Below are 24589 nucleotides of genomic sequence, written 5' to 3' on the forward strand. Positions count from 1 at the left end.
ACAAGCGACTGAAAAAGTCCGCGAGCTTTTTCAGTTGCATCACATTCAAATGTAGTGCGATATTGGCGCGAGCGGTTACATAAGCGAACAGCTGAACGGCCGCGATAGGGTCAGACGTTCGTTACGCGGAGGGAGCGAGACGGCGAGAGAGCCGACGAGTGCGAGAGAGCGAGAGAGCCAAAGGACGAAACTGCACGAGCAACCGCTCTGTCGTAGCCACTATCCACTCTCGACTCTCCACTATCCACGATCAGTGTCGCTGGGTCGGGTGGTTCGCCACGCCAGTCGGGTCGCGAGGTTTGCCGCGAACCCTAGCCAGTCGCGGCGAGGCTTCCGTCCGCAACGGTCGCTCTTCGTTCGTCGCTCCTCAATCGTCAGGCGTTTGACGTCGAACGTCGAACGTGGAACGTCGATCACGGAATATACTGACCACCTCTCGCAACGGTCAGTGCAAATCGACACTCGCAAACACCCGCCAAAATTCAACCACGATCCTCGCCACATCGTTACGCACTACCTCATTATATTTACAACATTAACAACACAAACAATCCCGTCGCTTCTTCTTCCCTTTCCTTTTGCCTCGTCCCCTCCCCTATCACGATGCATGCGTTGTAAACACTGACTTATGCAGCACCAGTCCGCTGCAACGGTCGACCGATTTTCATTCATGAATGCACTTCGGATGCGAATATTTGTAAACCGTGTTTGTTATTGTTGTTGCAGGCTCCGTCGTGAATGGAAACGAGAGCCGAAGACGAAGACGATTTCGCCCGCTCTCGTCGTTTGACCATGAAGTTTTGAATTCGGTCTGGTGTCGGATTTTGGCGCGCGTTTTTGGAATAATGCGTTTCGCAAAGGCGCCGCTGGCTGTCAAACGGTGCAGCCGGGCGGCGCTCAAAGTGCGGCGCGCGCTCTAATCGATCCGAAACCGCTCTTACCCGAAGATCCCTTCACTCTTATCCGAAGACTCGGAGCCATCATGGATGTTCAAGACGGGTGCGATCTCACCGAGTGAGTACATTCATGTTTTATTTTGTGGAAGTACTGCAATGTTAATTGGCCCTTTCTTCTCTTCGAGAATGTGGGACAAGTGGCGCACCCTTCGTTCGGGTCGCGCCTGATTGTTTATTTTTTTATTTTTTTGAATTACCATACAATGATGATGATGGTATTGACGATTGGCCGTTGAAAAATCTCGCTCGTCGGACTGGCAAAGGGTTGAGCGGAAACGCCGATCACACTTGATCAGTCGGTAATAAAGTTAAAACAATCCCATCATTGAAAGGAAGTTCAATAACACGTGTGCCCGCCCCCCTGCACTGTTCGTATAGCAGTTTGTTTTGAATCACTCGGAAGTGTTTTCGTAAATCGGTCAACTGATTATTTCGCACATTGCGATCGCGCACACAACAATCGTTGACGCGAAGACGGAATATCTGGCACTCGATTTCTCATTAGTATGATAGTTCGTATGGTTGGAGTTTTCAGGTGCCAGATGTTCCGTGATCGAGATTTTAGTGACGTGTGCGAGATCGCTTCTTGTGGATTAATTACCGAACCTCGTAAACAGTTGGGTGACTCTCGATTTGAATGTAATTTTGTGGAAGAAATTGTTGATAAGGTGTACGTATATTATTATATTCATCATAATTTGGATTTTAAAATTGAGGCCGCCAAGAATTGTAATCACTGTTTTTTTGTATATCTGTGAAATGTTTTTCAGCTATGACCAGAATTGTAACTGATGATGTTCGCAAAGCACTTTATATTCTTTAAATGTAGAAAATGTCTCTTTTATTGACTGTTTATCTATAATAATACGTCTTTTAGGGATATGCTTATATTTTTTGTTATTCATTTCTAGATTTGTATATCGCTATACGAAGGTATAATTAGTAAAAATACTGTACACTAAATGTACATATTTATCTATACAAAACTGGGAACTTATCAGGTTTCTATACACCCCTTTAGAACTAAAGTCTTCTAGTATTCTTACAGGATATGTATAATAGAGACAGGATGTTCAAGATGGTAAAACATTGTCAATAAATACGCAAAAGTATCTCATTTTCTATATGTATGTTGATATATTAAGTTGGGATGTATTTTATCTCACGAGTCATATACATACGTATTTTTTTTTAACTTTTTTCTGATGAAAACAGTACAAACGAACAGATTTTTGACGGGTGTATTTATATTCGGTTATTTCAATGCCGCCACAGAAAATACGTATAATTTTTCTGTATTATCCGAACATTTTTAAGAATGAGTTTCGTGTTTTGCGCTCGACGATATTGACTAAATTTGGTCGTCGTGGTGGTAAAAACAGAACAAAAAGCCATGTTGAATTGCAATGTTGGTACTTAGTGAGGAGACCGCAGCCTCTCATCTCGGACACGTTATCATTATGTTGTTGGGGTCTTCGAAAGAGCGCTCACGCACGTATGCGCACACACTGCCTGACAAGTGTTATTATCCCTTGATGTTGGCCGCCGCCACTCGAAAAGGTTGACGACCACTATGAAAAGCCCCGAGTATCGCTCATTGTCTTAAACTTTCGTTGTCTATCTGCCCTCTTTGCATGTTTACATACTCGAGTGCCATTTTGCCTCGTCCCTCTCCGGCTCTTATTCAATTTTAATGAGACGCGCGCTCTTCTCGTTAACGACTCGTTTCTCGTCAATAGAGATTCATTAACTGATTGATATTCCCCGCTGTCCTTTCAGTGTGTGAGCGCTTTTTTATTCCGTCACATCCTACTCTGCTTGAGTGTTCACTGGTGTTTTTATTTTTAAATTTTTTTTCGTGTATTGTAAATCAATACTGATGCGAGTTCGTTGGTGAATCTGTGTCGAGATAAAAGCCACCCGCCGATCTCCCCCCGAGCGGTGTTCGTGCTCTCGCCTTATTTTGCACTGAATGTATTGTAATTTCAGACTTTTGGTGCTTGAAACGGTGGGTTTCTTTGAAACGAGTGTTCGAATCGTTCGATGGCTATTGAAAGTCGTGCGTAGATACTATATCTCTTGAATTACTCATCCAAAAAAAAATCGAATGAAAAACTGCATCGTAAACAACATCTGAAACATTGTGCATGTGCAATCGTGTGAATTTTGTCGTTGAATCGTCCTTATCAACTTCAGATTGTATGGCATATAAGAGTTTCAAAGATTCAAAATGTTTATATGAAATATGAAAAAACCAGTGCACTATCGTTAATTTCATAGAGAAACCATGCTTTTTGATCTCTTGCTTTGTACACTAATGAACAGTGTATTGCTATTTGCAATTGCACGATAACTGTTCAACTAAATAATCTGTAAAATTAAGTAGGGGCGGCGAGCAGGCGTTTCTGATAGCCAGCTGTCATAGCGTCGATCTGATAGTCGATTCGAATGAAATTTTGATGATTTCCTTAATGGTTAAATTCCTCAAGTGTTATGTCAGAGATATTTGTTTACTTTAATCCGAGCTCACGGTAAAATATCAAAGCTATCGGAAGAGTGAAGTGGCTCAAAATGAACAAAGATTGCGCAACGTGCAACCAGTTAATGAAACTAATTAAAAACCTTTTTTTTTACTAATAAAGGCTAAAAGCCAATAATTTCATACTTTTGAAACAATTAGTAGTTGATCTCTCAAATATGAATGTTTGAGCTGAAATCATGTTGTCGATTAAGTTTTGAATGTTCTACTTTATGTCTGAAATTTTTATATATTAAAAGAAAGATGTATGTGAAGTGTATTTGAGAAAAATCAGCTTAATGAATATCCACCAGGAAAGCGCATTGTTGTTTGTTTACCTCTCAATATGTATATGAATAAAATTAAATGAATATTTTATACTGGTGGTTTTACCCGACTTCGCTCGGTATTTGTAATATAAACCGCTTAAACATGGCTAATCTAATAGTAAACTTATTAAATTTATTTGAATAGTTTTACTTTATTTAACTTTAATTGAATATATTCAATTGTTTTTTTTATTAAATTTAACGTCACGGAGTCTACCACCCAAACCTTACATAGTTACATACATTAAATCTTACAAAGTCTCTTTCGAAATTTTATATTAAAATATTGTATCTATGTACATAATAGGCGCTATAATTGTACCAATCGTTATATCTTGTCTTCGAGTTGTGTTTGAATAGGCCGTAATTGAGTCGAATCTCACACAGATAGTTAAGACGGACAGCTGCCGTTTCTCGGTAACGCCACTCGTTTACACGATTTAATTTACAATTTAAAAAATAATTCATCTAAACACGTTTGAATTGTGCTCGTACTTGTACTGGCACTAACTAGCCTTGGTGCGCATCGCGCTCCTTCAGGGTTCATCAATCTTTTCGAACGGATGAAAAAGACGGGGACGGTTTTGTTCGTCGATCTTTATTTGCGTCTATGTCGATCGGATGCTGGAAGATCGCTTTTTCGAAACAAAACTGCAAAAACTCAGGCAAATCGTATCGAAACGTAATGTAATGGAATACGTGAGAGGTTTGCCCGTCCGGGTTTTCGCGGTCAAATGGCGACTTTCGATATCGCGCGTCGAAAGCGAAAACGTTCTCGACTTTAATTTTACCACACACTTCGTTACATACATACGTCCACACTATTTATTTTATTGCACACTTCTCGAGATGAGATACACACATCGAGACACCGCAAACGACAAATTTTATTTTCGCAATTTGCAATATCTTCTCGTACATACATATATATGTATGTACATCGTGGCGGTGAACCGCGAATATTAATACGTATTTATTTTGTCGTATGAGATAACACCGCAAAAGCGTGTAAGGAAAAGGTGAATGAATCAAAATATTGTACTCATCGGAGATTATTATTATTATATCTTGGATATTCAATTCTGGGTAGTTTCGTGCTTTGATTCGCGTTTATTAGAGATGGAACTCGACAAGACCGGTTGCCGACAAAACTGGTCAGAATGTTATTGTATTTATTTTATTATGATATGTATTGTGTTGTAAAATTGTTCTTGTACGAGAAAATCAAACCAAAAGTTGTGCCAATCGTTGATGGAAAGCACTCATACGTATGTCTAATTGAGACAATTGACTAGTTTTTGTCGTCGGTCAGTGGAATGGTGGACTCTTTTTTGCGTTGAAAACCGACTCTGCTGATGTGCTGCATCACGATCAGCTGCACGCCGAACTGATCTCGACCCGTGCATCAGCTGGTGGTTTGCCATTTGCAACTCTAAAAAATGTACATCCACATAACTGTTTAAACTTCTTGTTGTAGCCGCAGTTCCCGTTTGGCGATATTCCCTACACTTCTTTTTCCATTGGTAAACTTTCTTAATTTTTTTTAATTGCGGGGTGGTTGAAATTTTTATATTCAGCGCTGCAGACGACATTTGCAGATGAACTAGATCCATATAATAAAAAAAAGAAATGAATCGTGCAATTCTAGTTGATTTTTTATTTAGTAAAGATGTTTCTATCGTATAAAATTTTGATCAAACAAAACAACAAATCATGCAAAATGGTCAAGTAAAAAGCTAGGTTTTCTATTGTATTCGTTTCTTATGAAAAATGTATATATATGTATATAGTACTAGTGGTTTTACTAGTGTATTTGTAATATAAACCGATTATACATGGTCAATCTAATAGTAAACATTTAATTTAATTTATTTGAATAGTTTTGATTTTATTTAAATATTCATTTGTTTTTTTTTCTTAAATTGAAATTCTACGAACCAACAATAGTTACATAGTAACATACAAAGTCTCTTTCGAAATTATATATTAATATTTATTTCGAAGAATATTCTTGAATACTAGTATTGTGACCTTTGATATTTCAACGGGTGGATTCGGGGCATACATATAACATTAAAATAAAGCTACATGCTTAATATAATAATAATGACTAACAACAAATGTCGCCGGAACCGAAATTGGAATCGGAATCTGGACTGAAGTAGGAAATGGGAATCTTTATTTTGAAATCTCCATACTTGTCGATGCCCTCGCCATATGTACACAAACATTCCGTCCGTTTTTTATATACTATTATTATCACTAGTATTGTGCCCGTCGATGTTTCAAAGGCTGGTTTCGGAAAAAGAATTAAAATAAAGTTATATGTATAATAATAATAACAAACAACAGCAATATTGTCGTCGTAACTGCAATCGGAACCGAAGTCGCACAACCGGAAATAGGAATCGAAACCGAAACTGGAACCGGAAACGGAACCCGAATCGAAATCGATGAAACAACTCTTGGTAATTCAATTTTTTTGTTGTTGAAATCTCCATACTTGTCGATGCACTCGCCACATACTCTCATACATCCATCCATTTTTTTACATACCTCTTATATATATATTACATGATAACACGATATCTATATATTACTTCTACACGATATCTACCTATATATTCCCAATTTTGTACTTATGTAGTTTCGTAACTATTTCCCAATTGTGCGTGTATATGTATTTTTATTACAAGGCTATTTGGTTTGATCATTTTTGAATGGTTTGGTGTTCAATAACAGCACTACTGTTCAATTAGATATTAGAAGGACTTTATCTTAAAAGGATCTACACACATATCTGTCTTGTTCTATACCTCTTTTCCCATTTGAGAGCTTCTCCGGCGCTATCAGTATCGACGTATATTTTTGTAGATCTTTTTTGATTTTGTTCAGAACGAGTTTTCGTTTAAAGTTTATCACAGTATACCCAAGTATCGTCTGTTTTTTTTAATCTTAAGTCTCCCGCGTTGATGTCGACCACACGTAGAGCCCTGCATACATATATTTGTAGTTTGAATGTTTTGTCAGCTGCTTCGTATATTATGTATGCCGTATTTAAACCGAATTATGATATATTTATCCGCCAGATAACATTTCTTGCGTTATCTATCTGCAAATTTCATTGTGTTCGACATATAATGTGTGTATATCGTCATGCCTGCTGGGTATACATAATCTTGAACTTTTAACCTTCATGTTTATTGATTTGGTCATACGCGTTATTTTGTATTTTACATAAAATTTGAACAGTTTTAAAACTTTTTTTGGCTTGTGATGACTGCTACAGATATGGTGGGTCACTGAAAAGTCAATTGGGTACCGTTTTCGGTTAACTTTGGAAGTTGTGAATTGAATAATCGATGAATTGACAGCGAAATTAGGATTTTTTCACTTCGGGACACCTTAATTGTATGTATGTGTTCGAAAGGTATATCAGGTAGGGTGAATAGACGATGCAGATAAAATTTGTCAAGGTGAAAGCTTTTACCGTTAGTACTTAGCTATATTTTTGATAGGAATACCCGAAAGATTGTCCCTTTTCTTAGGTTTTCACTGGAAAATCATGTTTTAATTGTTACTTCTGCGTTTGCGTGAGTGCTCTTTCATTTTTTTCTGCGGGTGTATAAAGAAAAACTGTTGGACCCTGAATATTGCAAACAAGGTGTGTCAAGGGAGGGAACAGGTAGTTTGGTCCATTTTCGGGCTTCAATTGAAGATCGACCCATTCTTTTGAAGCAGATATATATTGTTATTGATGATGTACGTTTGTGTTGTAATTTTTACCACAAAATAAGCCTAAGCATAAAATCATGCTTGTTCATACGTGTGTATTATGTATAATAGATATTCATCTCGTATGTCTTTCTTGAATGGAACGGAAGTCTTGAAGGTTGTTTCCTTCCAAGATCTCCCTCAATTGACCGACCCCTTTTAAAATTTATTCTTTGAAGTTGTGTGTTTCGTACGTGGGCACGCTTCAGTGAGGAAAGTCGTCCTCTCGTAACCTGTGGTAGGGGAAGCAAGGCGTCGTTGACACTGAGGGTCCTGCTGACGTAGTAAAACGCAGGGATGGGTTTCCATTATCGTCGTTTTCGATCTACTTGACCATTGCAAATGTGTAATTACCACTTGCGAGCATGGCTCGTGCCGTACATTGACCAAAACGACTAAACCATCTGCCCCCGCAACGATAGTTGGTGGTGGAGTGTGCGCATAGGGTAGGAAGCACGCTCTGTAGAGCACGTGGCCGGAACACGAAAGGTGTATGCGTTTTGCTCCAGTGACCTCAACGACCTGAGCTTTACGTTAGGCTTTAACTCTTCTGAGCCATTTCCCTTCTACTCCGCCTTATAAGTCCAGTTATATGTGTAGGAAGAAAATATGCGCTTTTCCTACTGGTCAACCAGATATTCTTACAAATAGGAATGGCGTATGCTATACTCGTGTATGCTAGAAGTTCAAAACAAAGCTCAACAACCAATAGTAATCGAGAGGTAGAGTTTGCATACTGCGAAGTTAGTGGAAATGAAGTATTTTATACGATGTTTGTATGTACAGGTTTAATTGCTATTTTTTTTTTTTTTTTTGTGTTATATTTTTTGACCATTGTGGCGCTTTAGGAATTCCTGTTATGCCACAATGGTCTGTTTAGAATAAATAAATAATAATCTAATTGTTCACCTACCTGTTCGGAATATCAGTTTGTCGCATGATAAAATCTTTTCCATACTTTTTCAATGGCTAGTCTTGAAAGAAATTGTAGCAGTAATTTGTTTTATTTTTAGTGTTGATGGGGTCAATTTTTGGTAGCAGAATGTTGGTGGGCGAACTTCGAGAGTAGTAACCAAATTTTAAAACTGAAATATAATTTGAACGTGGTTTAATAATTATACATCCACGTTCTTATTGTATCAAAGCAATATTGATAAAATCTTTCGTGTATAAAAAATCAATATGTAATAATCATCTGGTGGTCCATGGCCACCCAACCATCCGCAAGGTGTTCTTTCTCGAACACTACAAAGTGATACCGCAAATCTATGGTGTTATTCTTTAGTCCTCCTTCCCCTCTCCCCCGTTCGTCTGATAAACAACCAGTTTTTTTTTTTCAGAATCTTTGGTTGGTTCTAGAGAGGAATTCGCGTGAGATCAAGGCTATTGGACTCTGCAATATATGTATGCGTATGCCAGAGCGAACTATTGAACTCTCGCCGTGACGTGCGATACATTAAACCACTAATGATTTTGTAGATCGCAATGGCAGCTAAAATTAACTAACAGTCATCTCTAAAAATGGTGGGATCATCCCTCTTTATTTAAATGCGATTACTTTTTTTAGGGGAAAATAAATGTATGCATATGTGAACTCAAACTAAGCATATGTGAATATGTATGTATGTATGTATGTATATATGTATATATTTAACAATTACTGAATCACTTTTTTTAGTATCGCTTAATGCAAGTACATATGTAACTTAAATGTTTAACGCGCATTTGAGAATCCTTTCTATAGTCTATTTTTTGTCTTTTTACCATAAGTGGTTATTTAGATTTTTTTATATATTAACGATTTAAAATTTTAATGAAAAATAATAGCTCAATTTATCAGGTTTTAAAATTGCGGAATATTAAAAGATACGAGATGTTCGTATACTCTGGATGGGTCTTACTTTATTTACAGCCATTTATTATTTTATTCCCTACTCTTTCATATGTCATCATTTACAGCCATTCACCAGCCACTGCTGAGTGAAGGCCTCTCCAACACGCTCTGTTTTGCGCAACTCTCATCTCACCCCACACATTTTTCTAATTTCCTCCAACCATCTTCTCTGCGGTCTTCCTTTTACCCCTTTGCATTCTCTCGGGTACCATTCAAGCACTTATTTTGTCCACCCTTCGTCCATTCTTCTAGCCACGTGGCCCGCCCATTGCCATTTCAATCTCTTCACTATCCACTATATGTATATGTACACTACCCTTGTTATACTTCTCACCCACGTATTCCACATCCACACGTCATCACTGGCAAAACACATTGATCGAAGAACTTTTTCTTCAGACTACGTGGTATTTTTGCTTTAAAAACGGTATTCATTCGTCCAAATGCACTCCATCCTAATTTCATTTATGTCTCTTTATTTCTTCTTCTTTACTACCGGACATGTCTATTATTTGCTCTAAATATAAATAATCATCGACTACTTCTACTATTGTAGCTATGTACATATATTGAAACATGGCAAAGAAGTTGCTTTTCTTATTGTTCATTGAATTTAATCATGGAGAATCCTTAATCCGATAGTTGCCAAAATAATTCACGGCTGATTATGACAACGACAAAGTGGGTATAAGTAAAACGATTACAGTAATAAAGTTTGTTTAGACTGGCGCGCAAGGAGATTGAATGTCGTTATATGAGATGTCTGGTATTTTTAATTGCTTCAACCGACCGAGACTCGTTTCGTTGTAAATAATTTGCTGGATTCTCAACGGACTTTTCAAGTGCAGATGTCTTCTTGTCCGACCAGCGCTGCGTCATTACGTAAAAGCCAACTTTTTCCCAACTGCTTAACCTTGGTCGTGACACGCTATCTCGTTCGAGATGAGACACGCAAGAGCAGGGGAGGCTGCAACCCCAATCGATCCGACGGTATCGATCGCTAACGTTTATTTTTAGTCGTTTTCTGGCAGCTGGCGTCGAGCTACCCCATGGGCCGTTAATTTGCTAATGAAACTGCACGTCTAGCGGCCCAACCCCACCACTAGAATAGTTGCATACGGAGGTCAATGCCGTTTGTGCAGGGGAAGTCCCCCCCTTCATAAAGTGCACACACCGTAACGTCGACAACACAACCACCACCACCAACAACCACCATCGCCATATACGACTTTTGCAAAAGGGGAAGATGCTTGTTTTTGCGATGCGTAGTAGTTAGTAGCTTTCGCAATATCCACTTCCCGTGAGCGGGTCGCCAACCTCTACTATTCCAAGTCTTTCTCAGCCGGACGTCAACAATTACAGTGAAATAATCTATTGTAAAAGGGTAGCACATCGCCGACAATCTAAACGCCGATTGATCTACAAAGTTGTTATGCAAATGGGTGATATGTATTCCAAACACTTTCGTCAGGTTTGAAACCGTCTTTTCTGTTAAATGTATGGGGTCGATTGTTATTTCATCTACCTGAATTTGAAGTTATCTATTTGAAGTTTCTATAATTTATGCGATGTGCTTTCTATACCCAATATATGTATATGTGTATATATTATGCTTTATTGTTACAGTTGACGACATGTTATAATATTTCTTTGCCTCGCATTGAACCAATGCATACATGGTAAAATGCGAATGTGATAAATGTGGCAAAACAAAAATTTTACAAATTCATTTTTTATATATTAAAATCAGGTCTGCTTCAAAATTTACCGTATAGAAATATCGACTTTTTTTGCCAACGTATAAATTTTTTAATAACAATAATAAAAAAAATAATAAAGATTTAAAAATCACCAAATATTGATATGGAACCCAATTTATTGAATTATTGGTAATAAATAGTAAGTACATTCATAGTGTATATGTATGAATTTCATACATAAACAAATCAATTTAATTGAAAAACGAGAGTAAAATTTTAAATAAATAAAACGTATGAGACGGAGGAAAAAATCGGTTTACGATTTTATTTAAAATGTAATTTAAATTCATGATTTTTATAAAAGAATTATTAAATTTAAACGACTCCGACTTTCACAACCCTGATTAAAACCTAAAATATAATAATAAGATTAATAACTAAGGATAGGCGCGACCGTGCTATTTTCCAGGAAAGAGGGCAAACTACAAAGCTAGAGAGCAAAAAAAAAAAAACAAGAGAAATTGAATATGACGAGCCCATTTTTGCACGCTGGCGCCAATCTGTAATAATAACATATCCTTTAGCATCTTATGTTTGCATTCATTTCTACTGTTCTGAATTAAATAATTTGAATAAGGCAAGTAAGTCTATTAGTTTGTACTTTGGTAGGAGAAATAAAAAATAATTTTTTAGACTTGCGATACTTACTGTTTTAAGTATTCAAAATCAAATTTGCCATTTATAGAATATAAATTTTTGAAATCATATGGTGACACAATCGGTAGAATGGTTTGCCAATTTGATCCAACCGTTCCAACAATGAAATCAGATAAATTGACAAACTCTTAAAGGAAACGACCGACTTGGAGTTACAAATATCCAAGTCTTAACAGCAGCTCTACAGAAATACTCGGTATAAATTATTTTCAATCAAGGTCAATCCAGGGATCGAACCCGGCAACATTTCGGTGGTTAGCATTAACGCAAAAGCCGAGGTACACTGCGTTTTGTTATTGTGTGTAGAATCTAGAGGATTCGTAATATTTTTCATTGTTTTTGTTGTCAAAAAAGTTTCGTTTCCATAAAATTTTAATTGTTGATTTGTGAAATTGCATAATGACTTGGTTTATTTGTTGGTGATCTATGCAAAATCAGCATCGTTTGAAAATTGCGGCTCCGCCATCTGCCCGCTAAAGGAAACGGCTAATTGACTTGACACAGCGCTAAAGATTGAGCCTTGTCAATATTTGTACAAATATATACATTACATACATGGTTACTTTTCTGCAAATGCTTGGGAGAGTAGATGAGGAATAAATTTGTATGCATAAGCTGTGTATGTTAGTGTGTATGGTGTTATCTGGGGTTGCGTGGACGCGTTATAACGGTTACTGAGCTTATCGCACACATGTTGGTCGTTTAACGGCCGCATCAAAACCAAGCCGAAAATGCTTATCTAAATTTTCACAATTTATCTCACTTGACCAGACATCCTTCGTCGAAACTGCATGGGCTTTTAATTTGTATGCATAAGATTTTAAATCTTCGTCAATGACACTCCTAGATTCATATACATAGTATACTTATGTTTCAAGGTTAAATTTTGCCCTCATTATGAGAAGTGTGCGGCTTTCACCACACCTGTCAAAAACCTGAATTTCATTCATATACGTAGTAGTCGGTTTTGCCTTATAATTTTTGACAATACGCGCTCTACGGCAATTAATGTTCTTGTTGAACGCGGGCTTACTCTTGTGGAATATGTACGTGAGACGTGAACGGAAACGGATGTTAATTGGAGTCGGCTGCAGTTGTTGATGGTTTTCGGATACGAATGCAAACAAATGCCTCCACGTTTCAACTCTGAAACAAGGAATGCATCACATCCTCGTCGATGGGTCCGTTTTTCTTGGAAAACTTAGTTGAGCTTCTAAGTACATACATACATAAATATCCTTGTATCTTGATTTTTCTTTCAAATGTTCTGACCTTTTTATTTACTTAATTCTTGTTATTTTAAAACCTGTTATGATTTTATTTATAGTTTTTGGGCTTGATACACTGGTAAACCGCGATTGAGTACACCGGCAGGACTCGAACCGCAATTTCCTTTTTAAAAATTGTCGTATCGCATTTCCTCTCCGTGTCGCCTATTTTTTTTACGATTACGTGTTATGGTGCTTGATTGTGCCCAGGCACCTTAATTGCAAATTATGAGCTTTAGATTTACCTTTTATACATATATACATATGTCATGTGCTGTAAGAGTCTACAGTTTGTATAAACTTTGAACTGTTTCGTTTAAAGTTGCCATCCATCCATTTGTTTGCAGACTTTTAAAAGTTCGACACAATACATACTTATCAGTCGAGTGATCCTAGATGCGCCCTCGCCGTTTCTCAATGACTCAAAATATAATTGAATAATAGAACGGACGTTGCAATCACATATTTTTTTTTTAACAAGTGCTGTTGATCTTTTTATGTATGTATATATTTGTAACAGCGAAATTAAGACTCAAATTCGTATTCGATAATACAATTATTCGACGAAGTTTAGAGATTCGTCCCTCGCAGGATCTGACGTAGTGATTAATAAAGATCGGCGTTCGATGGATGCTTTTCGCACAAAAAATGATTCACTATTGTCAATTTCTTATAGAAAGCCATGTTTTTTAAATGCTTTTATATTTTGTTTTCTTGCTTTGAACACTAATAGGGTAGTTTATTGCTATTTGAAAATCATCTGTCGACCGCCTACGACGTGATAAATGTCGTAGCCAAAGACCCTACGAGAGACTTGTGTACAAACCAGGGCTGTGGAGTCGGAGCATTTCAAGCGGAGTTGGAGTCAAGAGTCGTTAAATATCAACCGATAACAACCTTTTTATTATTTTTTTAGTTAATATAATTATATTACGGTATGTGTTAACTAGAGTCTCCAATTTTATTGTAATTAATAAATTTAAATTTAATAATTTCTTTAAAAAAAATCATTAATTTAAATTACATTGTAAATAAAATCGTTGAATTGCACGTATTTCGATGTGTTGTGGCCAAAACCGATTGTTTCCTACGTCTCATAATTTTTTTTATTCTCACTGAACTATATGTGTATGAAATTCATACACATACTCTTAATGTGCTTACTTTTTATTTATACCTATTTAATTACCAATAATTCAATAAATTATGATACGCGTTAACTTTTAGCGATTTGTTTTAATTCCTTTACTTTTTATATTTTGAAAATCGCTATTATTTTTATTACTAACAATTTTATACGTTGGCAAGAAAAGTTGATCTCACAAAAATCGACTCCACAGCCCTGGTACCAACAAACATCTACGAGAATGGCCCCCATTACAGATATATCATCACTTAGCAGTTTAAGGAAGGTGAGCTTTATATATCTGGTAATTGGATTATTAGTCGCGTTGTGATCGCCCAAAAGACAATTTTTGCCATGAAAATCGCGAATTTCGGAATATTTGGCACTCGAGTTCTCGTTAGTATGATAGTTATCGTTAGTATGATGGACTTTTCGGCTGCCAGTTGTTTCGTTATAGAGATTTTAGTGACTTTGGGTGGAGCGCTTTGTGACCAATAATCACCGAACCTATATATCTATGTGGAAAGCATATTCAACCTCTTTGAATTTGAACTGCTTTCGGTTGGGCCTCTAATGCTGTTGGATTAATGCCGTTTGGGCTTGTGTGTGGGTGGATGAGCTGGGAAGCTTGTAAGTTGTAAGTCACCTTCTGCCACTTTTGGCGGTTACGCTCTAAACAGAAAAAGTTCAAAGCGAGCTTTGACTGTGGCTCGACTGGATCTGGCCGATGGCTGTTCGGCTGTAGCATTCTTCCTTTTTTTTTTGTATTCCTCGGGTAAAAAGTCAGCGGCGAGAAGTGGCGAGTTCACTTTCCCTCTCTGCGGTTGGAGTTCTGCTGTGGCCGTTATTGTACCGCTACATTCTTGAGAGGCCCCAGGACCCTCCCGCCGCCAGGAGGACCCCCATTGTCCGTCTCCAACGGTCGGCAACACCTCGTATCTTCGATCTTTATTCAGCGGTCCAGCATCATCAAGGGTACCGGCGCGAGTTTTCCGCTCGCGACATTTTCGCGACTCGTTAACGTCTCGCTTTCTTTTTGTCTTTATTTGCTGGCATTGTTCTGGGAACGACCCGCATGCTCTTTATTGTTTGGAAGACTTCAACCGCGCAAACGGGTCACACTACGTTGTATGTACAAAACGTGTGGGTACTCCCTGAAACATTACTGTCATTGCTAAGAAAGTATGATAATACATACATACATTATTAACCAGAAGAATAGACTAGTGGTTAGCATATAATGCTTTGAACATGGTGGTCACAGGTTCAAATCCCACTGGTTTCTGCTGGCCATACCTTGGATTTGTGATTCCAGGTCGATCGTTTCCTATCAGAGTGTGCCAATTTGTCTGATTTTAATTGAAAGGGTTCCAACAAATTGGCAACCTTACCCAGTTTCTCGCAAAATCCTGAGTTTTCAGCAATCTCAAATTTCGCTGAATTGTATAAAAATGCTGCAGATTTACAAATTTGACCATAAATATCTCTGTGGATGTATTTACTGAAATTCGCTAATATAACAAATTTGACCATATATTATAGATGTCTCTGTGGATATTAATTGATATGTATTTATGTATAATACTAATAATATTTGTAACAAATGTACAATGTTTCTGGCCAGGAAGGCGCATTGGGGTTACCTGTTAGGTCTTCCTGGTAGTAATTAAAGATAAAATTATATAAAAATCTGCACAGTTTATCTCAATACTTCTGGTTCACAAAATTCTGGTTCAGTTACGTAGTGGCACAAGAGGACGAGGAAAGGATACTGTGTAAGGTCAGGTGAATGGCATAGAATGCACGTGTTGGTAATAATGGAAACATAACCACCATCCCTAGATACAAGCATGTTTTTGATAATTGTAGCAATTATTTATATGATTTCTTTTGATTTTAATATTAGTTTATTAATCAATATGACCAATGGTCGGCGTGATTTATTTGCTTAAAATAGGTTTATATAATTTGTTGCGAAACAAAACTTGGATACGTTTTTGTACGTGACTGTAACGGTCTTTTCGAGCGTTATTGAGCAGCAATTCAAATCCCGTTGGAATATGTGGTTACCATGGTGCAAATTTCAGCAACAGGAACTCGATTACATATTCAATTTCGGTCTCCTGTCAGACAGTCTCACTCGCGTCTTTGCATTCTAAAGCACAAGCTAAGAATTATTATTCGGCTTTATAGCCGTATAGAACATAATCTCACGGGTGAATGTTACGAATGTTAAATCTTCACATTGAAAAGTTTCCCGCCTTTTTCAATTTGGTTTCGTTTATCTTTGAACCATCTTGATCAACTGTAGGTACCTATGCACGGGAAAATCAATTTGTTGTTGAAAGTTAAAGAGAAACTTTCTTGCCCAATATCATACTTCACACACCCTGTGGAAATCTCTCCTTCGTTTTTGCTCCATCAGAAAGAAGCAAGCAGATGTCTGGGTTGACTCTGGGCTCGGAATCCAATCACCTGCTCCACCGCAAAAGTTTCAAGTGTCGCGAGAAAAATCGCATACCAACCAACCGCCAAGTCGATTTTTTATAATCCGAAATGGTCTACTTCGGCAGGTTCTTTGGACTAATTTCTCGGAAACGGGATCTGTTTACGCATTTTTCTACACCCAACGGTCGTTTCTGGTTACAAAGGGAGAGCCATGCGTGATCATTGTCGCAGATATCCGGTGCATTTGGTAATTTATGACTGTCGGGGGTCTCTTCAAGAAATCACGTCGCGCCCTGGCATATATTTTTCTTCGATTCTAATTCGAGATTGGGCTAATACGGGTTTTGTTTTTGCGTGGAGCCAAACCGCAACGGTCCCTAACACGTGTAGACTTTTTCACACATGTTTTGTCTTACTTTATTTTATTGTACTGCTTCTTGCAAGAGTTTCATTCTAGATTTTATTTTTATTGAATTCGGGCGATCACACATTTTTTCCCACCCTTTTTCTTTCTAATCCCGAACAGACATTTTTATATGGGACCTTTCTGCTTATTATCATCGTTTATACGTAGGGGAACTATTGAAAAATTAACGGTAGAGTCATGTATCACTTTTTTTCAAAACTACGCGTTTATTGAATATGCAATTTTATATCACATAAATCTGTTTCAGTTCGAATTAAGCGTGTGATTCGGTGGGATATTGGATCTGTAATCTGCTATGAAATAACCGTTAAAATGTTTCCGACTCCTAAAATAAATAAATAAAATAATTTAAGCACATGGTGTTTATTTAATAATAAGCACGACGGATTGGTTATCGAACGATAAAATTTGAATTTGCATACCAGATGTTTGGAACAACTTGGCGTGTTAGTGTGTATAACCGTAGGATTTATGAAAGGTTTTTTGTTTTCGTCTACATATAGCCTCTTCAACGAGCTTATATATCCCTGGTGAGTGTGGTTACCATTTAGGCAGGTTTGACCGCGGATCAAATGATGCCTCGGGCAAAAGGATCTTCTTCATCCCTTCCCCTCAAATGCTGTTGAAAACCATAATCTAAAGCCGTTGGAATGCAACCCATGTGCGATGAGGATCCTTCAATTTGAACCAGACTCGTATTTAAGCACTATGGTTTGTTTTTCTGTATTGCTTTACTGGTAGACTTTTATTTGCCATTGTACTTATGTACATGCTGTGATGTTGAATATCGATCTTTTCCAATCGACAATAAATATGGTATGTATCCGCATTTAGCACGGTTAGAGCTTTTATCGAGGGTGAAGACTGTGACCAACCGCAATACAGAAGAAAAAGCAGTCGAACGGCCGATCTGGAGGGAATATCTGATCCGGGAGACCAAACCACAATCCTCCGGAGTTCTCAGGAATCTGTAAAGGAGGTAAAAACTGGTTCTGGTTCCCACTTCCGCCTCTACCAGGGTGGCTCCTGACAGCAGAGGGTCATCGTACCGATTGACGAACGCCATCGGTGGTGATGATGACGGCGGTGGTTGCTCGAGCTGATGATGGTGGAGTCGAAGACGTTCGATATGATTGAGTCGACGATAGAGGTGCGGCCCACCAACCAACCAACCAACCAGTCCAGCCAGTTTTTCCTACCACTAACCACCACGTATGTGTATCATTCTCACGGCTTCTAAATCCGGCTTGTCCAACGTTTACGTTCACGTCTTTCTGTATATATATTTTTTTTAATTTTCGAACCTTTGGGCATACATAAACTTCCGTTTTATCAAAACATTATCCATATTTAGAATGATTTGAAAACTCGTTAATAGTATTTACAATAAAAGTCAAATATGATTGATACTCTTTTACATTTACTTCGTAGCAACTATTTTAGTTAACTCAAGAACTCTCATTAGTCGAACAATAGTACTATGTATAAGCATAGAAATAATAATTTTGTTTAGTACTAGTTGACTTACATATACATATACGTATAATCTGGTAACATAAAACGACTGATTGCGTATACATCGTATGTATACATATATCGAGTTTGGTATCCATCTTAGAGATTTGTCATAAAACGTCGATTTTTTTAATTAGTTAAAATTTAAGTAAAGTTTGTCCACAGTAATGAAAAATATATTGTAACGTGTCAATGGTAAATTCATTGGATTTTAGTGCAATTTGGAATTTAAGTAGTAATTTTGAGAAAATATATTTTTTTATTATTTATCCATTAATTATGATTTCAAGACATTTTTAGCAATTAATTTCAATGACCAAACGTGAAAGTTTTTTGTTCAAAGCGTCGACATCCAGATTTATGAGATTGAGATTGAAACGAAGGTGTATCGGGCTAGCATAGAATCCTGTTTGATTTATTGCCATATCGAGCAAACACATAATTTACTTTGGATCAGGAATTTGGTGTATAGAAACAATTAATTATTTTTTGAAGCAATTTTTTTGTAAATTTGGGGGGTGTTGTATACGTGCCCATTTCGAGAGGGGTGGCATTTATTGGTTTCTTTTATCTAATCAATTATTCTCAAAGCGTATCGCCCGAATTCCAGCCGTAAATTGAACAAATGTATATTGAATAGAATTGCAAGCGATTGAGAAGTCAAATGTACAAATAAATGTCTGTTAGGAAAAAAAGTCGACTCCTCAATCATGGTCCACATTTCAAGGTTGAATTTTCAAGAATCGTAGTGTGCATGAGATCATCCTCGTGCCTATTGACCCGGCACAAGTTGCATATTACTGCGATAGACATGAATGAATGACGATAGGACGTGTCGTGCATGCGAATCGAATGGCGCGAATTTTAGGCGTTAAGCTTAGCCGGTGGCCGTAAAAGCTCAGTCGGCGACCATATCTGACGGTTGCAATAAACCCGTCTAATAATGCGCGAGACTCCTCTTCTTGCATTGTTCGGAACACGTTCTTCTTCGAATGATGCCCCGTCGCAACCTGCATAACGCACTCATTATTGTGTACGCACACCCTCGAAAGCACGCCTCAAAAAAAAAAATTATACACACACATACACACTGCCAGGGAAATAATAACCCCTCAATTTTGCTCTCGGTTGTACTTCTTTTGTGTCGTGCCGAATTTCCAGTCACGAAGTTATTTGACAACATTTTTAATATATTGGAAAATATCATACAAAAATGTTTTCTCTCGTTGTATATTTAATTATTTAAAGGATTCGTAAATCAATTAAAAGATTACTTCTGGTTGATACAATGTTTTATATATTACTAGCTGAACCCTGCATGCGTTGCAATGCCACAATAACGCATGCAATTCCCGTTCCCGTTCTCGTTCCCTTTCCCGTTCTCGTTTCCGTTCCCGTTCCCATTTTTCGGAACAACGCAGGCAGCGAACACCCTGGTCGCGACGCGAACACATTTGAAATTATAGCGAATGACACTCATTCCCGTTTTTCCCGTTCCCGTTCCCGTTTTTTCCCGTTTTTTTTTCTCAGAAATCTTCCCAGACATGCATACAACAAATCCTGAAAGTTCCATCGTAATCGCTTCAGTGGCTTAGGAGTCTATTAGAGACACACACACACACAGACATTCATTTTTTATATAAATGTATATAGATTTGATTGTATATGATATCACTTTATTCAACCCAATTTTAAAATATTTATTTAATTGTTTTTTTTTTAATCTTTAATTAATTGATATCGACTTAAAAAAACTGGAAAACAATACACAGCTACATATGTGCATATTTTCCTTCGATGAAGACTTTATGCAAAATTATCTTTTGTGGTTGGGTATTACAAAGAGAATTGACTATTTTAAATCGTCTCTTGTACATTTTAATTTCCAAGCTTCGAACAAATTATTTGAAACCATTTAATATTGGTGGGAAATTTTCGTTACGTTGCATATTATGTAAATTTTAATAGGATAATTATTAAAATTAGGCACTTGTGGTAGTTTTATGTTAGGATATTTAATTTGCATGAATATTATTATAATTGATTTCTCTGTATGGGGAATGTGTGTATGTATGTATAGTGTGAATCACTCTGTCGTTGTGTAAATTAAGTTGATAAGTGATAACATTGTAATTTAAATTTTTTGTTGTTTCAGTTTAATATCTGACAAATTCACCATCAATTCTGCTGGAAAAACACCGCAATCACGGAAAAAAGAATCTTTGGCGCAGAAATATGCTACTCGAATGTTGCCACAGACTCTTTCATTTGATGAAGTCGATTGTTATTATACATCATCTTGGCACGATCCATCTGAACTGAATGCCAAAAACCAATCGCAATTTAAAATGGAAGAGGAAGCTAATTTTGATCTATGTATGGAGAGGTCAATAATGCTCAATAGTGTTGATCCTGCGTTTTGTGAAAATAAATTAGAAAGTTCTTTTGATTTAAACGCTATTAGTAATTTTAGTTGTAAAAAAACGCCCATCAAAAGTAGTGTATTTTTGATGAGAGGCAATTCTTCTCCTCTTAAATCTATAGAAAATACTTTGTGCAATTCACCTCTATTGGAAAAAAGTGCATTTTCTTGGAGAAGTAAGTCAGATCTTACTGGTTTATGTACTTCGTCTTCGAATATCAATAAATTGGATTCACCAAAATCTTTCATTGAAAAAGAAAATGTTAATCCCATATGTAAAAATAGCATTAAGCATTTTGGACAAACATTAGAAATGAGGGAGTCTGAAAGTTTTTGCAGCTTTGATCCGAACAATGGCAAAACTCCATCTAAGGTATATTTCAATGATAATGAGTGACAAATAAATTAATACCCGATATTTATGTTATAATTAATTTCATTGTTTATATTTTAGTTTTCCGTTGTACGAAACAGTTTATCGCAATATCTTTCACCAAGATCTCCCAAAAAATTGTCGGACACTCTGTTGCATCAAGATTTTGCGTCTAGTGATTCTGGATTTGAAAATTCTTCAAGTTTCGCTGATAATCATATTAAAATCGGCGAGACTGTGCCAGATTATTGCGATGATTTCCAAAAGCTAAAAACTCGTTTTGATAGGTATGAAATGGATGAATCTGAAAAACATTTTGAAAGTAATGTTGATTTCTGTGAACCTAGTACATCTACAACACACTTTCCCCCGGATCCTTTTTCATCTATTGATACTCTTCAAGACTTAGAAGTAGAGTTTGAATCAGCTTACCAATTGCATGAACCATCCTGTTCCAAATATGAAATCATAAGCACTGATAGTCCTGATATTTGTTCATCGTCAGGAAAAGTTGGCACTATAATTGCAAGAAATTTTCAATTTGGTTCGCCCATTGGGGATTCTGAAACTTCTGAAAATTTCGAAACCATTCCAAAAATACCTAGGAAAATGCCTGCTAGATCGGAAACAACTAGAATGTTAAACTTTGATTTGGAAACTACAGCGACAAGCTTTAAATTTATTCCACCAAAAATGTTACCACCTAAGAAACCAGATTTGGTGAGTCCATGTAAATATGATAAAAAGTCACCATATAGTTTCTTCACTCTCAAATCAAAAGTTAATGACAGTAGTCCAACTGAAGTGAGAAAAGTTGGTGAAAAGTCTCCACATTTCGAAAAAGATGAAGTTGTAGTCACGGAAAACAATTTATCTAAAGCAAAGAAAATGAGGGTTGACTCAGGAATCGATGGTGATACTTTATCGCCATTTGTATCTCCCCTTAGACACCTTGATGATGAAGATAACGGTTGTGATGATAAATCGATGAAACGAAATAATTCGAGAACAAACAAAAATGTCAAACCGTCTCGTTTATTCGGTTGCATCAGTAGTAGTTCGTTGGAGAGTGGCTGCGTAACTGAAATGGAAGAATGTATGTTTGATATGGAAGAACACTGCCACGAAAGCGAAGATGATGATATTTCAACAGTCCCCTCAAGTTTGCATGCTTTGATATCTGGAGAAATCAAAACTGAAATAAAAACCACGCCAAACAGAACAGAAGAAAAATTTGCGAAAGAAAATTTTTCCATGGACAGACCCATTTTGCGACGGTGTTTCAGTTTGCAAACAGAGGAAGGAGTCGAAAAAGTTAGAGCTGCATTGTTCCGGTCACCTGGCAAAGCACGCAAAAGAACAGAGGTAATTATATTTAAAATAAATCTCACTTGATTTAAAAATATGTACATAGTTGACACCATATAAATTTGTTATATGGTTACATAGGTGGGGTCTGAAGGTGTGGTTTTACCTAAAAGACGTCGAAGTCAAGTTTTACAAAGTATTGTTGAGGCTCCAACAAGTAGACCGCTTCTTCAACGAACTATATCCGATAATGAAGCTACTATAAAGATGGCGCTTGCTAGAGGTAAACCATTTGTTTATTTATTTACATATCTGATGTATTTATTAGTCAACCAAAGTTTTATGTTTTTTTTTTGTGTTTCAATGGTTTTATATGTAAATAATATATTTTTTTTAATTTTAGCGTATACTGAACCGGATTTAATTGGAGATTTTTCTAGACCTTTTTGCTTGCCTCTAGAGGAAAGTCAACATCAAGATTTGAAAGCGATTTCGGCTGACACATTAGCAGCTCTTATTCAAGGCGAATTTAAAGATACAATTGACTCATTTCAGGTATGTAACTTAAGAAAAAAATTAATAGTAAAAAAACAAATCTTAATGTGCATTGTTTAATGTCTTGTTTATTTTTCAGGTTATAGATTGTCGTTATCCTTATGAATTTGAAGGCGGTCACATAGTTGGAGCACAAAATTTGTTTACAGAAGATTTAGTACATGAAAAATTGCTTGCCCCATTTCCATCTAAAACTCTACCTATATCTAGAGATACCCCTAGAAATATTATCGTTTTTCATTGCGAATTTTCATCTGAAAGAGGTCCAAAATTGTAAGTAAAAATTTCACCTACACCTTAATTATATCCAATTTAAAAATCTATATTGATTTTTGACGTATGTTAATTATTGCAGATGTCGATATTTGCGACGGGCAGACCGTGCTCTAAATCGTGACTCCTACCCTTCTTTAATACATCCTGAATTATATGTGTTGCGTGATGGTTATCGTGTGTTTCACGCTCGCCATGCACATCATTGTCGACCTATCGCTGGTGGATATACTCCAATGTTGGACCCACAGCATGCTCCTGCTCTACGGCACCATCGCGCTGCTGCATCCAGACGTGCACTTCAATAAGGTACACCTGTTGCTACGATTTCATGTGTAATTATGTAATGTATGTATGATGCGAACATTTATTTTACTCGCTGTTGACACAATTATATACATACATGTACCCTATATGCATCGCTGACACTTGTAATTGTACAAAAACAATATTTAGATAGAGGATCAGAAGATGAAAGTGCCATTAAATAGTTATTGTTTGCCATTTTGAAATTGACGTTTATAAAAATTGAACTGAACAATTTTGCTGGTTTGGCCAAGAGTAATAGATATATTCAAAATTGAAAGTTTTGTACATATGTCCAGAAATGTGAAAATATGTAAATATTGATGTAATTTTCTTTATGATTTTTTAAAATTCTATTAAAATTTTTGACATTTTTTGTACTTGTACGATAAATGTGTATATCATGATTGTTTATTTAAAAAGAAACTTAGAGATTTTGCACTTCTGTTTTCAAAGTTGTATTTCATAAGTGCAACATATTATGTATTAACAAGCTTCATCACCACCAAAGATTTTGTTTTCCTTTCATATGCTGAAATTCTGCTTGAAATATCATGTTTTTAGATTTTAATTATATCCTCTTTTTACTGTGATGCATAGTAATTATACTTTTAAGCAAAATAAAAACGGTTTATGTGTTTATTATATTTATAGCAGTTCAAGCAAAATGCTTGTGTGCT

The 24589-nt window shown here is 36.6% G+C and overlaps 1 protein-coding gene across 1 annotated transcript; it reads left to right on the forward strand.

The window, feature by feature from the left end:
- Positions 1 to 252: 252 nt before the first annotated feature.
- LOC143909905 (uncharacterized) lies at positions 253 to 24526 on the forward strand. Its single transcript, XM_077428163.1, has 8 exons — positions 253 to 444; positions 727 to 1014; positions 20828 to 21467; positions 21549 to 22832; positions 22917 to 23058; positions 23179 to 23330; positions 23410 to 23603; positions 23686 to 24526. Exons 2-8 carry the CDS (start codon positions 983 to 985, stop codon positions 23909 to 23911), a joined length of 2670 nt encoding a protein of 889 aa, XP_077284289.1. The 5' UTR covers positions 253 to 444; positions 727 to 982; the 3' UTR covers positions 23912 to 24526.
- The last annotated feature ends 63 nt before the right edge of the window (positions 24527 to 24589 follow it).

Source organism: Arctopsyche grandis, chromosome 3 (genome assembly GCF_051622035.1).
Source record: "Arctopsyche grandis isolate Sample6627 chromosome 3, ASM5162203v2, whole genome shotgun sequence".
Classification (NCBI taxonomy): Eukaryota; Metazoa; Arthropoda; class Insecta; order Trichoptera; family Hydropsychidae; genus Arctopsyche; species Arctopsyche grandis.